General features: G+C 37.0%; 1 protein-coding gene across 8 annotated transcripts in view; it reads left to right on the top strand.

Annotated features, from left to right (window-relative positions):
- The first annotated feature begins 6,724 nt into the window (after positions 1 to 6,724).
- Positions 6,725 to 16,942, top strand: part of LRRC28 (leucine rich repeat containing 28) — a 187,465-nt gene continuing 177,247 nt past the window's right edge. For 7 of the 8 annotated variants that reach the window (XR_016392020.1, XR_016392022.1, XR_016392023.1 and 4 more), the window contains exons 1-2: positions 6,725 to 6,833; positions 10,457 to 10,684. Coding sequence is in view for 4 of the 8 variants with exons in the window: in XM_022598839.3 (XP_022454547.1) it covers positions 10,517 to 10,684 (168 nt within the window). In the remaining 4 variants the exon portion in view is untranslated. Of the gene's footprint in view, positions 6,834 to 9,876; positions 10,011 to 10,456; positions 10,685 to 16,942 lie in introns of all 8 variants that reach the window. The other variant, XR_016392021.1, reaches the window with a different exon arrangement.

Consider the following 16,942-nt stretch of genomic DNA (forward strand, 5'->3'; position numbering starts at 1 on the left):
CAAATGGGACCTAATTAAACTTAAAAGCTTTTGCACAGCAAAGACAACCATTGACAAAATGAAAGACAACCTATTGAATGGGAGAAAATATTTGCACATGCTATGATCAATAAGGGGTTACTATCCAAAATATATAACCAGCTCACATAACTCAATAACAAAAACAAACAACCCAACTAAAAAATGGGCAGAAGACCTGAATGACATTTTTCCAAAGAAGACATACAGATGGCCAACAGGCACATGAAAAGATGCACATTACTAATCATCAGAAAAATGCATATCAAATACACATGAAATATCACCTCACACCTGTCAGAATGGCTATCATCAGAAAGACCACAAATAACAAATGTTGGCAGGGATGCGGAGAAAAGGGAATCCTTATACATTATTGGCGAGAATAAATTTGTGCAGCCACTATGAAAAGCAGTATGGAGGTTCCTCAAAAAACTAAAAATAGAACTACCATATGATCCAGCAATAATTCCACTCATATATCTGAAGAAAATAAAACAAAATATACATTCACCCAATGTTCATAGCAGCATTATTTACAACAGCCAAGATTTGGAAGCAACCATCAACAGATGAATGTATAAAGAATATATATATATATATATATATACACACACACACATACAATGGATTATTACTCAGCCATAAAAAATAATAAAATTCTGCCATTTGCAATAACATGGATGGACCTAGAGGGTATTATGCCTAGTGAAATAAGTCAGACAAAGACAAATACTGGTTATAACTTACATGTGGAATCTAAAAAAATAAAAGAATTGAATGAATATAACAAAATGGAATCAGACTCAGAGATATAGAGAACAAACTAATGGTTACCAGTGGGGAGAGGGAAGAGGGGAGGAGTGAGATAGGGGTATGGGGTTAAGAGATGCAAACTACTATGTATCAAACAAATAAGCAACCAGGTTATATTGTACAGCACAGAGAAATATAGCCATTATTTTGTAATAACTTTAAATGGAGTCTATAATCTGTAAAAATATTGAATCACTATGTTGTATAGTTGAAACTAGTATAATATTCTAAATCAACTATATTTCAATAAAAAAACAAAAGGAATGAAGGACTGACACATACTACAACATGGATAAACCTCAATAACATTATGCTGAGTGAAAGAAGCCAGATGTGAAATACCACATATTGTATGATTCCATTTGCATTAATGTATTAAATGTCCAGAAAAGGCAAATCTATAGAGACAGAAATTTTATTATTGATTGCCAGGGCTGGGGGTAGGAATGAGAAGTGCTTGCAAATGGGCATGAGGTATCTTTTTATAGTGATGGACATTTTCTAAAATTGGAATGTGGTGATAGTTACACAGCTCTGTAAATTTTCTAAAAAAATCATTGAGTTATATCCTTAAAGTGAGTGAATTTTATAGTATGTAAATTATACCTTACTAAAGCTGTTAAAAAATAGCTATGAAACTACCATGCAGTTTTATATGTAATTCTGACTTTTATACATCTTATAACTACAAGACTTTCATAAGATAGGGCAGCACTGATTCCCAAAGACAATTTGGCAGAGGCTCCAAAAATTTTGAAAATCTATCTTAGCATTCTGGCTCTACGAATAGATGGGTCACATGGTATTATTGCCTGACACCTAATAGGCCTCAATAAATGTTTACTGGATGAACAATTAAACCATCTTTATAGTGTGATTTCCCCCCAAACGTATCATCTACCTGATAGATGAAACTCAGTTGATTAGGGCATTTTTTCTTAAGAAAACTGAAATAAATGAAATGCTGATATCCTCAGGGGAAAAGCTGATAAGAGCTTAGGTAGTCAGCATCAGTTAGGCTATAATGAGGTAAGATACTAACTCCTACATGCTACAGGCTCACTTGATTTAGTAGGGGTGGAGATGGAGGTGGGGAGTGGGAATGTCTGATCCACAGTCTTTCAGAGATCCAGGCTGACCAAGGTTTAACTGTACATCAACAGGAGTCATGGTAGACTAACAGAGATTGAAAAACTGTGTATGGGCTTTTCACTACCATTGCCCTTAAGTGACCCACCTCACTTCTACTAATATTTCATTTGCTCCCTAATTCCAAAGAGGGCTAGATATCCAGGGGAGTAAATGGAACATTTGGCAAGCAATGCAGTCTGCCACATTTGTCATCAGGGGACTTTGTCTCAGGATTCTTTTCCACAGCTAGAGATAACCTCCTTCTCCATCTATCCGATTAGGAACCACTGATCAAGAATTTAGAATAGTAAGACAGATAGCTAGTGGGAACCTGCTGTATAGCACAGGGAGCTCAGCTTGGTGCTCTGTGATGACCTAGATGGGTGGGATGCGGGGGTGGGGGGGGTGGGTGGGAGGTCCAAGAGGGAGAGGATATATGTATACATATAGCTGAGTCACTTCGTTGTACAGCAGAAACTAACACAACATTGTAAAGCAATTATACTCCAATTTAGAAAAAAAGGAATTTAAAATAGATGAACTTCAGGTTCTTTGAAGCAAATTTTGAAGCAGGAGACAAATACCCTGCTTGGTATCCCTGAAGCTTTTTTTGGAGGAGATGGTTCTTGATTCACCTTTTTTTTGCCCAACACTGAGGATATCATCTGGTACATGGTAGCAGCTCACTGAGGTATGGAACTGAGTTTTGTCTCAGAGAAACAGATCAGGTGAAAGCCTACAGTCTGAGTACAAATATCTCCCATCTTCCCATGGTGTTCTTCAGTCACAACTTTTTTTTTTTTTGGTTGAAATTCCTTCAATTCAGTTAAATAGAAACAAGAAACCGTTAAATTCTGAGGGAAAAGGAGCAAGAACTGATGCAATGTAAACAATTACTTTTACTGTTTTATTACAACACAACTAACACCTCATCTAATAAAATTTATATTTGTAGTGTTTAACAGAAAATAAGCTCAATGCTTTAGAAGAATAGAAAGAAATGCATCAAGATTTATATTATTCAACCATGTGAAGGTATTTGGAGAAAATGTCTTATGAGGCTATTACCAATCTGCACTCCATTATTTATAGTATTTAGCCCCTTAGCTTCTGGCCTCTGTTCTTGCAATGTCAGTTTTATCTTTTTCAAATATTACCTTTAAAACGCAAGACCAAACTCCTTAATTCTGGCAATTTTGACTTTTCGTGTAACTTTTCATGCTTTTTTAAAAAATTTTTATTATACCAAGGTCACCAAATGAAGCTTTTGCTGCGTCAGAGCTAATTATTCTCTATTCTTTAGGCTGCACATATTTGCTAACAACTCTCCCACTACCCGGGATGCCACTTCTTTTCTTTTCTATCTACTGAAAGTTTGCTCATTGCTGAAGCTCAAAATGTGTCTTAACCCTACTGTGATACTCTCCCTGAATATTTCTGCTCACACTGATCTGAGCACCTGAAGCATCTAGGGTCTACAGCAGTCATCTATGCACCAAAAACTATCCAGAAGTCTTCATTGAAACTTTTTGAGTCTCTTTCTCCCAGCTAGAGTATGAGCTTCTTGAGAGACTGTATTTTATTACTTTATATCCCCATATATGGATTAACAGAGGACCCTCAAGAAATATTTATTGCATACCTACTCTGAGTTAGGCCTTGTAGAGGTATAGATGTGCTACTAGGTATTATATTTACTAGCTGAATTAATGTTTGAAGAATCTTTAAGATGCTATATTTTGGAATTTTTTATTGGGCTGGATTTTTTAAAAATGTTGCTCTTTCAAATATGTTTTAATATACATTATCCTCATTTATCAGTATTTCCTGAACTTTTATATTTTAGTTTTAGTGAAAATATCATTTTTGAAAGTATAAATGCTGGATTTCATTTTTGAGAATTTATCCTTACATTCATTACCTACTGATTCTGTTTCATACACCAATATTATGTTTTCCTTTGTTGTTAGCAGATCTGTCCCTGGATCTCCGACTCTACAAATATACACAAAACTTGGGTCCAAAGGTGATGATAATTTTCTCTTATATCTTTTAACAGCTGGATTGTCTATTATGCTAGGTAAGACAACATACATACAAAAATATTCATTTCCTCTGATAATTACAATAATATTACTGTGTTCCTCTAAATCCATATTAAAGCAACAAAAAACCACAGCTTCTTGGAGTATAAAATATTATTATTTTACTATTATTAATCTTACTACCTTTTTCCCTTTACCATTCAAAAATCCATTACTGATCTGCGAATAATGTTCTTTCTAAAAACACCCTCTGAAACTCTCTTCCTGCCACTCTTACATTATGCCAGCATTTTATCTGCTTTTCCTTTGACACTCCTTTAAACTAGCAAAAAAAAAAATCAGAAAAGTTTAACTCTTACATCTCTCACTGTGTCGTAAAATCCTTTGTCAAATACCCGATGTGCTTGAGAGGTTGTCCGTTTCTTTTTCGATCGAATTACACAATGTCTCGGCAGCCTGATTTATCACTTTGGTCCACGCTGTATCAGTTTGGTGATTCTTTGTACAGATTGATAACCAGAAAAAGTCTAAAGTAGGGCAATTCCAGACTAAATTGGCGCAGCCTTTTCCCATAAAGCAACTTAGTATCTCACAAAATTCCAGGGAGAATGAATGATAGAGAATGCACCAATAGGGAGTGGAGAATAGTGTTTTATCTAAGTTTGCAACCCAATCCTTGGGAGCCAGAGGTGGGAATTTTAAAATGGGGCTGTCCTTTCCTTGGAATTTTCTTAAAGTGGTATCGCTGCCTGATGATTTTAAAGTTTGCCAAAGATTGTCCAATCACTAGTTTGTATTAGAGGATTCCCCCCCCCTTTTTTAAAAGTCCTTTTTGATGGGGACTTTTTTTCTTTTTTTAAAGTCTTTGTTGAATTTGTTATAATATTGCTTCTGTTTTATGTTTTGGTTTTTTGGCCAGGAGGCCTGTGGTATCTTAGCTCCCCCACCAGGGATAGAACCCACACCCCCTGCACTGGAAAGGGAAGTCTTAACCACTGGACCGCCAGGGAAGTCCCTCCCCCTTGCTCTGAGGGAGGCAAATTGTGAAACTGACACTTGACAAATTTAGAGAACTTTTAAGAGTGGCCATAGGATAATATACTAATACGAAGAATCACATGGCTACTTTTGTGTCAGTTTCAGAGGGCAGAAGTTGTTTTAAGATGATTCATTTTTCATGATCAAATATCAGGTGTCAAATTAATGCATTAAAATATTTCGTTTTTTAAGAAATGAAAACTAAGAGACTAACATTGATTACTTTTTAAAAATTGTTCTATCTATAGTTGCCTTTTTGTATGTGTGACTCTTCAATATTAGGAGCAAATATATATTATTTGGGTTGATCTTTAATAACCGAAAGATTTTTGTTTTTACATAAACTGAAGATTTCCTCATTTTAAGTCTAGCAAAAAAGTTCTAAGTACTACAAATTCTTAAGTATTTGGAAACCTGTATAAAAGGTCTTAGAAGTACATGACATATACCATCCATACACTTCAGTAACTTCTGAAGACCAGGTTTACTAAATAGATAATTGGTAAGTATTTCATTATAACTCATACTTTGTTTTGAGATAGGTCTTATTTTTATTTAATATAACTCTGCTTTCTAGGTTATTTACCTCTAACAGTAATTAAATAAACCAACGTAAATCTATAAAGTCAGGATATCTTGACAATGAACTGCTACATTATAATCAACATCAAGCTTGCCAAAGAACAATAAATAACAGTAGTTTCATGAGAGGAAATTTTTTAAAAACTTCATTTCAGAAGAAAAGTTGTCATGTTAACAAGCAAGGTACTTAAAAAATATTTTTTTGCTGTTCCCTAACAATGCTTTTTTTTTTCTTTTTACCATCATAAAGGTCTCTTCCTTTGGTGACTTCTTCTGCTGACATAGGAAATTCCGTCTTGAAGAAATATTTATTGATGGTCTACTCAGTCATGCTAGGAACTGCCAGAATATTTAACTTACAAAGTTGTTATTGTTGTTTTAACGATTGTTTCTCACAGCTGTTATTGTCGTTTTAACGATTGTTTCTCACAGCAGACCTACGGTATTTCAAGAGCAGAGACTAGGTTACTGCCTCACTCTTGGAACGAACCTGCCAGCGTGCAGTGACTTCTTTTATACTGGGCCTAAGCTCACTACTTGATTACTAACCTTGGCCATATTACATAAACCTACCTGACCTAAGTTTTTCATCCGTCAAACGAGTATAGTAATAGTACCTGTGTCATAGGATTGTTGTGAGGGTTGAGATAACCTATGCACAGATCTTAGAACGCTGCCTGGTATACAGTAAAGCGACTGGGTGTTATTACTGTTGTAATTTCTCAACGTATGCATTGAATGAGAGGACGAGTGCGTCAGTGAATGCATGAATGAAAGAAATGATCAGTTACTGACGGTCCCTGAGGCTGCAGCCGGCTAAGGTACCCCCTCAAAATTCTGAGCAAAAAGCTGATCTCAACAACAAACCCGGAAGCCGGAGCCGGAAGCAAAGACCGGGCCAAGGGCGGGGCCAAGTCGCAGAGAAGCCACATTGTTGGCCAATAGGCACATCGCTTGGAAAACAAGCCTCTCGTGCGATCTATCATAAAAACCGCGAGAACGGTGGAGCATTATCGCGAGGTTCCGTCTTCCTCTTCTCCGCTCTGTCTTCCCCCAACCCTCTGAAGTGAGGGTTCCGCCCCGTCCCGCCCCGCGTCGTCCGCGCCCCGCCCCGTCCCCTCCCGGCGCCCCGCCCCGCCCGCCGAGTCCCGGCTTGCTGTCCAGCGACCCCTGCGCCCGGGAGCGCTGGCTCCGCTGGTCGAGGTGAGTGTGGCACTTCGCCTTTTCAGGTGGCTCACGTAGCAAGGCCCTCTGGCCCGACCCCCGGCCCTGAGGCCGGCTCTGGCAGAAGCGTCCGGGCTGCAGCGAGGGGACCCCGGCCCAAGCGGGCCCGCCCGGGCCTCGGGTCGCCACAGCTGCCGGGCCCTCCTCGCCCTCGGTGGTCGGAGAATCCCGATACCGGGTCTGTGAAATCCCTGCCACTGGGCTCACTGCTTCCAAACTCTAACAACCAGAGTGTTTCGTTAACTCGGGCAAAACGGCATGTGTTTTGCCTAAGACTTATGACAGCGTTCTTTTCAGTACTGAGAAAATAACCTTTAATAAATGCTTTTAATGTGCGGGTTTTAACTCATTAATCTACAATATTAGGAAATTGGAGTGGGTATTCCACTGACTTAAGTACGGAAGTCAATCTAAGGGACTCCTTTCCCTTAAAACACACCTGTTTTAAAATGTGTGGAATTTTCTTAAGATGGAAAGGTTAGTTTGCTTTAAATAATAATAGAGTTGATTGGTGTTCACCTGTCAGAAAACTGTTATGCAGGTGCAGTTGTATACAGCTAATATTAAGTATACCATTTGCTTTTAATCGTAGATAAGAGGTAGTGAAGGGAATATGTGTAAGAAAATTATGCTGGTAAAGGCTGTGCATTGCCAGTGAATGCATACGGAAAACCATTACCATTATTTATTATTGAAAGCTTTCAGATTTCATTTGTGTAGATTTCATCTCCCAAACTGCCTTCCTAGCAAGATACATTTTAACAGAGTGTAATGACGTTTTAAGGGCAGCCAAGCCCACCCATCAGGATTCAGCAGGATTAGAAGGAAAGCCATCAGGTTACACTGTATTCTCTTATTGGATCTTCCCATCAGGGAGTGTGGGTTTTGCTTTGTAGTCTTAGATTTGTATAAGCTTTGCCTACCACTTAAATAATAATAGGAAGAAGCACAGGCCCCACTGAAGTTCATGGAAGTCTGCCTTGTAGAGCAATGCACAGGCTTTGGAGTTGAACACCTGGGTTGGTATTCTGGCAAGTTATCCTCTGAGAAACTCAGTTTCCTTATCTATAAAATAGGCTAAATAATGTCTATTGCAGTGCAGAGTTTTAAGGATTGAGAGATCTTTATTGCACATAGCACGCACTCAGCATATAGTATCTGCAAGCTGACTTTAGATCAGAGGTGAAAAAAAATCTACCTTACAATATTACTCACATGTCCTACTGTCAGTTGTTTATCAGCTGTTTGAGGGCCTGCTTTGTGCTAGAGGCAGGTATACAAATGTAAAGAAAACAGCAAGGTCTCTGCCCTCAGGAGCTTACGGTACAGTCTCTTGGCTAGATTGACGATAGATAGATGCACCAATAAATATATAGATTACAAATTGTGAAGAGTCCTACAAAGAGAGAGTAAGAGAGAAGACTTTAGCATGGGATGGGGAAGTGATTTTTACATTGAAACCTGAAGGGTGTTGGGACAGTGCTTTCAAAGGCTAAAGGAGAGCAGGAAGTGGTGTGAAGAGTTTAGCACTTTGAAGCACTAGAAAAGCCCAGGAGTTTGGTGAGAAGCCAGGGAGGGTCCTGCCAGTCTGGAGAAGTGGGTGAGGCCAGACTGTGAAGAGCCCTCAATACTTGGTAAGTTTGATTTTTCTTAATAAACTTTTGAAGGGTTTATTTAGAATGCATGTGACTAGGGAGCAAGTTTACCGGAGAAAGAGAGGCAGACATAGTTGGATTTCTTTTTTAAAGCCTCCCAGCTAAGTGATTAATGTATTGCAAAGTGACTCAAGTGGACACAGGGAGACCAGTAATACATATGGCAAGGCAGTAGATGACAGTGGCTTTCCATTTGGGCAGATGGAGAGATGTGGATAGATTTGCGGTGTATTTTGGAGATGGAAACCATACGCCTTGTGATAGATTGGAGGTGGTGGAGGAATCATTCATGACTTCTGGCTTTCCTGGTGGTTGGAAAGACTGGGGAAGATTTGGATTGGTAATGAATATCAAAAACTCTTTGAATGTGTTAAGTTTGAGATGCTTGTGAGACATCTAAACGGCTTCTAGTTTACTATTTCAGTGAATAATTACCCAGAAAGCTTCCCTTTCTAAATACAATCAACGATGTTATTTGTAGCCTAGTTCCCCTTGCTTTACAGGGAGAGAACTAAGATGTGGAAAGATTGAGTATCTTGTTCAAAGTCAAGTAATATGTCTCATAAAAATAGGTAAGTGAGTAGCTAGTATAAATATGGGAAGGTACTGGACTCTCATGTTGCATTAGGGATGTAATTGAATACTCCATATTCTCTGACCTTTTATATAAAATAGCAAATACTTTCTTATTAGTTGGGAATTAAGAGTTTGGAAATAATAGAAAATAACCAAAAAGTTAGAAAACTCTGCTTATTGAAAGCTTATGTTACTGCATTTTGTACTAACTTGGTATTAATTCCCTGTGAAAATAGTTTTTCTTAAGAAAAAACATTTTCTTTGAAAGGTACTTCTCTTTGGAGAGTTTGAGAAAGGGTGCCCAGGAAAACCAGAGTAGAATCTTTGAACAAAGCTCAACTTGTTTTTAGTGTTTTAGCATTTTCTTAGTATCCTGTGGAATCCTGTCAGTCTGTGTGTATAAAGACTTCAGGCTTTGAAATCCACTGGACACCCTTCCCCAGCCCAAGAAAAAAAAATCCTTGTTCCCTTATGAGCTGTTTGACCTTGGACAAATTATTGAATCTCTGAGTTTGTTTCTTCTTGTGGTAAGTGATGTGAAGTTTGTTTCTGCCCTGTGCCTAGTTGGTAAGATGGGAAATGTTATTTCTCTTCCTATCCTTGTCAATTTGGAGCTACAAAGGTATTTAATCTGTTCTGGGTTCTGGCCCTTACCAATAAATTGCTGTCTCCATTTTATGTAAGGCAACTAAGGCCCAGAAAGATTGTAATAGAAAAGTACAGGATTCTTATTTCCTAGTGCAGTATTTCTTCTTTCATTGAAATAATTAAGTAAAACTCTATGTTCCCAGGCCTGTTTCTTTGCTACTTCTGATCATCTGCAAAGCTAAGAAGAAAGAAAGAAAAGAGAATAAAGAGATAAAAGAAAGAAAATATTCGCATATAGGACAATATTTAGGTAGTAAGAAGTGAAGAAAATGAAGTTGTAAGTGATCTAGTTATATTATATATTATATACATTTAAATATTTTTAAAATGTTTTAAGCTAAAGACAAAATGAGGTAGTTCAAGAAGGAAATGGGTTTGTTGTGTCTAATTTTTTAAGCTCTTTCTTTGGTTGCATGTTATGAAACTGGTCTCTGTTCTCTTAGATAGGGATTCCTATCTCAAGTTCAAGAACTATTTTTTTCAAATAGGACTATTTCTGCTAAGTAGTAAATATTGCTTAAATAGTGAGAGTATTTTTATTAAATAGTTATTCATTTTAATCTCCTTCTGAATATGTGTGAAAATTTAGTTGTTATAAAAGAAAAATATAGGAATTGATGTATAACTCTTTTTCATGTCTGCAAATAGCTATATATGCTAACTGGTTTATTTGGCAACGTTTGTTAGCAGCATCATAATTTTCCATTTTTTTGTTCTCTTTAGAAATGGACCAATTTTGACAAGATGTAGTGCTGCAGTGTGCCTGATGGGATATGTTCAGTCATGGCATCTGAACTTTGTAAGACGATCTCTGTGGCAAGGCTGGAAAAGCACAAGAATTTGTTCTTAAATTATAGGAATCTGCAGCATTTCCCATTGGAGTTACTAAAAGATGAGGGACTACAGTACTTGGAGAGACTCTACATGAAAAGGAACTCCCTTACAACCTTGGTACAGTATTATGTTGCATTAAAAAAAAAAAGTCATAATGTGGTCCTGACCAAGATATATTTTATATATCTTAAGGTATTGAGACCAAGATTTGTATCCCCTCTTGTTGTATAAACAGGTAATAAAAGTACACATACAGGGGGTTCTCATTACTTGAGAATTCATTATCCAAGTTCTTGCAGTTATGAAGTTTCAAGAGTCGTGTAGGAAAGCAAAATATTCACTAATATACCACTTATAAAATTAGTCCCACACACTACTACATATAAGATAGATAACCAGCAAGGACCTACTGTATAGCACAGGGAATACTACTCAATATTCTGTGATAACCTGTCTAAGAAAAGAATCTGAAGAAGAATGAATACATGTATCAATATACGTACAACTGAATCACTTTGCTATACACCTGAAACTAACACAACATTGTAAATCAACTATGCTCCAATAAAATTTTTTAAAAAATTAGTCCCTATTCAGAAACCCCTCTTCGCTTAGCCTGTGCATCTGTCTGGGCCTGTGCTTTCTTTGTGTGTTAAGATTCTTAGATGATTTATGGATGTTACAGTACCCAACAGACCAGTTAAAAAGTAAAGCAGAGAAAGACCAACAAGGATGACTTTGATTTAGACGTATTTAAAAAGGGAATGATTTGAAGATTAAAATATTAAGACAGGCATTAGGAGGCTTGATGTAGCCTTTGAGTGTTTTGAAAAAACCCCAAAACCAAAAAACCTCCTTTATGATTGCACTGTGAAAATCAGATGGCTTTGAATTGGGCTGTCATCCAATTTGTTGGAAAAATTTTTGCCACAAAAGCCAACATTTGATTCACTGTTTTTATGTTCTAAGAATAAGCACATAGTTATCATTATAACCTAAATTTTATTACATATGAGATTAAAAAAACTAAAATATTTTTCAAGAGAGTGTGCATGTCAAACTTTTTATTCCTGCTGTATCACGATATTTGGTCTCTGTTTTAAATGGATTTTGCTTTATGTGGCCTTTTCTGATTATCACTGAACCTCATTTAAATCTTACACTTTGAATTCTAGTTCTTTTTCACTTTAGATGATTTATGAATTCTTGTTGTTTCTTTGTGAACAGACCCATTTTTCATTCCCTTCTCTGAAAGTATCTGAGTATCTGAAAATATGCCTTACTGGCTTCATATATATGGAGCGTTTTTCTGGAAAAGTTTTAGTTAATCTGTGCAAAATACCTACAATGTGTAGAAAGCATTATAAAATTTGTTTATCTTTGTTGTGTCTGAAAGTAAGTGCAAGTATATCTTTCATTTTTAGTGTTTGACATATTTGTGTATATATTATTTTGCATGCCTAATTAGATTTTTTTAAATTAGATTTTTCACTTTCCAAACTTTAATAATCTGTATATAGTTATATTAACCCTTTTTGCGAGATCATCATTGCATGAAGTGAAACCGTATTTACCTAGTGTTTTTCCGCCCTTTGGAGAAGTGGTGTAAGAAATAATTTGTCAAGGATTACAGCCCACATTTTCTCATGTTTATTGTTGATGTACAAAGAAAAAGTTGTGAGTGGATTACTTCTCAACCATCAGTTATAGTCCACGGGTAGAAGAAATTGACCTTTGCTTATAAATGTTACAATAAACTTTTGGTTTTGTGGCCATTTCTTGGCTGCAGTTTTCTATTTATGAAAATATTTAAGTATCTACTATACAATTTTAACTGATATAATGGCTCCCAAGCATACATTTCAAGTTCATGCTTTGCCACCTTTTTAGTCACTGAAGATTAAATTGTTGCATATGTTTATAATGGTAGGTGTATATATTTTATTTTAATGCTTTCTCTTAGCTGGAACATTTCATTCCTTTGTATCAAAGAGCTTTTTAAACTGTGAAGTACCATACAGATATCGGGATGGTGGGAATGGTAGCAACCATACCATTCCATGACTATACTGAGTATAGGACAGCTTACTTATATCCAGCATAGTCTGAGAATGGCATACTGCACAGGTTTTCAAAGCTGATGAAACAGTACCTGCCCTTGAGTGTTCCAAACTAGTGACTGCAGGCTTTTAGAATGTTTGCTGGTGTTATTGATAAAGTATATTTCCTATAGAAATAATAGAGATTTAGTATGTAAAATTTGACTTAAACTGCAATACTGTCCAAAGGAAAAAAACACATTATTGGAAGCATATACTATCTCAAACACATTATGAGTTAATTGGCCTTTTTTTTTTTTTTTTAGAAAAGCTTGGGAACCTGCCAATCATTTCCATTTCCACATTGTTTTATTATTTCTTATTAACATTGTTTTATTGTGTTTAAATGTCTTCTCCTCAGCATTCCCCTTCTCCCCTCTTCGTATGAAGCCTCTTGGTGAGGAGTCACTAATGCCCAACTTCTGTCCTTCCTTTTTTCCTTTAAGCTGCTCAGTATTGCCTTATGGTTTATATTTGTAGGATGATTGTATGTCAGATGCTTAGAACTTGGGAAATGCCCATATTAAAATTAAAGCACAGGGAAAAAGCCATTTTTATATACAAAAGAATAAACTGTTCATATTTTACATATAAAAATATGTGCCCTTATAGCAACCAACATAAGAAATATATGGAAAGTAGTAGTTTCTCTTTCTATTCCTCCAATTCTGTGCTTTGGAATAACCAGTGTTAATAGTTTGGTTGTGTCCTTCCACTCCTTTGCTTGTGTTTATGTAATTACGTACTCTGTATTTTTTTCCCTTTTTAAACAACAAAAGGGAATCATACTCTACATATTTCTCTGCAGATTTCTCTCTTCACTTCATTCTCATTCCACTAAATTCTAGGCCAAGAAATATATATACATCCTTGTATTTAGGATCAGGTCTCAAAAGTAGGATTGCTGCATCAAAAGGTAGGAACATTTTATATTTTAAAGTACTTTTTAGCAGTATTTCATTTTACAGTATTACCACTTATTTGTATAACTGAAAAGTCTTAAAACTGTTTAAAATATAATGAGTCAATTTATATAAGAATCCAGTTATATAATTAATAGGTGAATAAGAAGTAGTTAGGAAACATTATGATTTTGGTTCCTAACATTTATCTTAGAAAGTGATTTAAAGAACTTTTCTCTAATTATTTTAAATGCAGTTCAAGAATTATTAAGTCTCTGATCTTTGTGGTAGTTTGAAGTTAAAAAGAGAATAGGAGATACAGGTTCTGTATTTGATAGGCATCCACATAGTTGTTGAATGAATAAATAAATGAATATAAAGTAGAAGAGCATAATGTCTATAGTACAGGTATAACAGATCCAGACTGAGAGTCTTTGAGGGCAGGGACTCTGTCTTAAATTCTGTATCCCCAGTGCCTGGCTACTGTCTAACATTGGTAGGACACATAATCTAATTCTGTGTAGCAGGATTGTAAAAGATTTTTTAAGGAAGGTGCTATTTGCATTGACCCTGAAGAATGACTTTGTCAGGAGCCTGGGAGGAAAACTATCATTTATTCATTCAACATGTATTTATTGAGTACTTTCTGTGTATCCAGTACTCTACAAGGCACTGACATAGATACATCATGGAACAAATTCTTACTCTCATGGAATTTTTGTTTCTTGACATTCCAAGCTGAAGGAAAAAATATGATCTGAGATTCAGTGACAGAAGATTAGGATCAATATTTGTCCAAAGACTTTAGTGACAAAGTGATGGTGACTATGATGGTGACTATGTTAGAAGCTCTGGAGAGTAGAATGCAAGTTTGAGGGGTTAATTGGTGAGAAGGAGATGAAAAAATAGATAACAAGGTAGATGGGTCTTCAGGTTTGGTTTTGATGTGGAAAAGCGGTCATAGCTGGATGGGTCTTGACAAAAAAGGAGAATTTTTTCTTCTTTCTCCTTTTCTCTTTCCTCTTCACCCCTCTTCTCTTTTCTAAGAGGAAAGAGTTGAGCCTGTGTAAATGCTGATGGGAAATCTCCATTAGAGAGGAGTTGAAGATTCAAAAATAAGGAACAATTAAAAGTTCAAGATTCCTAAGAAGGTAGGAAAGGATGGGCTCCAGAGCACAATTGGAGGGAAGGACTTAAGCTGTGACAAAGCGAGAGAGAGGCATGGACATATATACACTACCAAACACAAGGTAGGTAGCTAGTGGGAAGCAGCCACATAGCACAGGGAGATCAGCTTGGTGCTTTGTGACCGCCTGGAGGGGTGGGATAGGGAGGGTGGGAGGGAGGGAGACGCAAGAGGGAAGAGATATGGGAACATATGTATATGTATAACTAATTCACTTTGTTATAAAGCAGAAACTAACACACCATTGTAAAGCAATTATACTCCAATAAAGATGTAAAAAAATAAAGACCTTACACGGGGACCACATCTGGGAAAACATCGCGGCACCCTCGTAAGTTACAGGGGGAGAAGAAAAAAAAAAAGAAATAGTATCCCTTCCGCCTTTAACAAGAGAAAGGAAGGATAGGTGCAAAGGAAGATTCAGATTGTGGGGGAGAGAGTTCTTGTCTGGTGACTACCAGGCAAGGCCAGCTGCTTAGGGAGTGAAGATTTGTGGAGATTGCAGGTTTGAAATTATTGTTGCGAAGAGTCACAGCAGTTTGGTTAGAGAAAGGTAGTAGAATCATTCAGCAAGCAGTTGATGGCTAGGCTTATGCTGGGGAACCATCTGCTTGTTTAGGGAGTTTTCTCCTGCAGTTCTCAGATGTCTGAGGTATGAAGAAGTTGGGATGTCGCATTTATGCAGGCTTAGGTTTTTGCCAGTATAGAGGGACTAAGGAGGTTTAGGATTTTGGCAAGAGTGATTAAAATGATGGGACATGGAGTCTGAGGTGGACTGGAGGCAAAGAAAGAAAGGAGTGAGTGAATAGGGAAAATGGAGAGGGTCCAAAGGATCCATTGATGTTGAAAACTTATTATACTGGGCATGATTGAGTAAGCCATCTGGGAGGATGGGATATTGTAGTTGTGGAGAGAAACATCAGTCATGGAGAAGTTTCAGATGATGACAGGATATGAGTGTGCAGGCTGGAGGGGGCTGAGGTAGAGCCTACCTTGTCCCCTTGCAGCCTAATCCCCACACCCCCTCCCTGCAAGTAGCTGGGGTCTTTGTAAGAGTTAGAGAAGGAATGAAACATGGAAGCAGGAATTAGCAGTAGAAGCATTTGAGTTCTGCAGTCCCAGCAAGAGAGTGTTTCATTGTTTGGTAGCACAACTTAGTACTAGGAAGTAATAGACCAAGATCCTATGTGCTTAACCTCTTTAGATCTCAGTTCCTTCATTTATAAAATAAAAGGCCACAAGCGACTTGGAGGGGAAAAGAAAAAAACTCAACTGGGAAGCAAAATCACTTAATGGATCTGCCAGCTTCTCTTAATGAGTGTAGTAGGCAGCAGGCCTTCCTGAGGATGTGGAAGAGTGACCTCCCCAAATACTGATGGAGCTCTCATCTCACCTGTTGACAATTTTATGTATAAATATGAATGGATAAGAAAGAGGCATCTAAATTTTAGTGAAAGAAGGGAGTTTGGCTTATGGCTAAGAGCAATAAGAGTAGATGGATCCTGATTAAGCAGTTAATCTATGTAACAGGAGAGAACTTAAAAATGATATCCTTCTGAGATTCAAGGGAAGAAGAGGTATGTCCATCACAATCCTGAATTGGGGTGGGGGGATGAGGTGGAGGATGAGGATGTTATTTCTTTCCTGTTGACCCAGGAGAAAATTTTCCTGACCTCCCCCCATCAAATATAAACAGGCAAATCATAAAAGAATACAGATAGTCAAAACAAAAAAATGTTTAACTTTAAATAGAAGTGATAAAACATTGATCATCCTTACCTAGTAATTAGAAAAGATTTAATACCTGGTGTTGAAGATTATCAGTGCCCTATGTTGAAGACAATGGGGAGAAGATGCTCTCATACACTATTGGAAGGAGTGGAAATTGACTCATTACTTTGGTGGGTGGTTAGACCATATCTAGCAGAATTTTACATGTGCATATGTTTGAACCAGCATTTTCACTTGCAGGAATTTACCCAACAGAAAAAATAGTCAAGTGGACAAGGATACTCATCACAACATTGTATATGATGAAAAACTGTGAAAACCTAAGTGTTCATCAATGTGGGGTGGGTTGAAATCTGGTAGCAGCTACCATCGTTTGAGTCTTTACTAAGTGCCAAGCACTGTTTTAAGTGATTTATAGGTATTAATCTAATTAATCTGCAAGACAGTCCTATGAGGT

Source organism: Delphinapterus leucas, chromosome 2, assembly GCF_059928025.1.
Source record: "Delphinapterus leucas isolate spDelLeu-1000000601 "Yukka" chromosome 2, BTC_Dleu_Yukka2, whole genome shotgun sequence".
In the NCBI taxonomy this organism is placed as follows: Eukaryota; Metazoa; Chordata; class Mammalia; order Artiodactyla; family Monodontidae; genus Delphinapterus; species Delphinapterus leucas.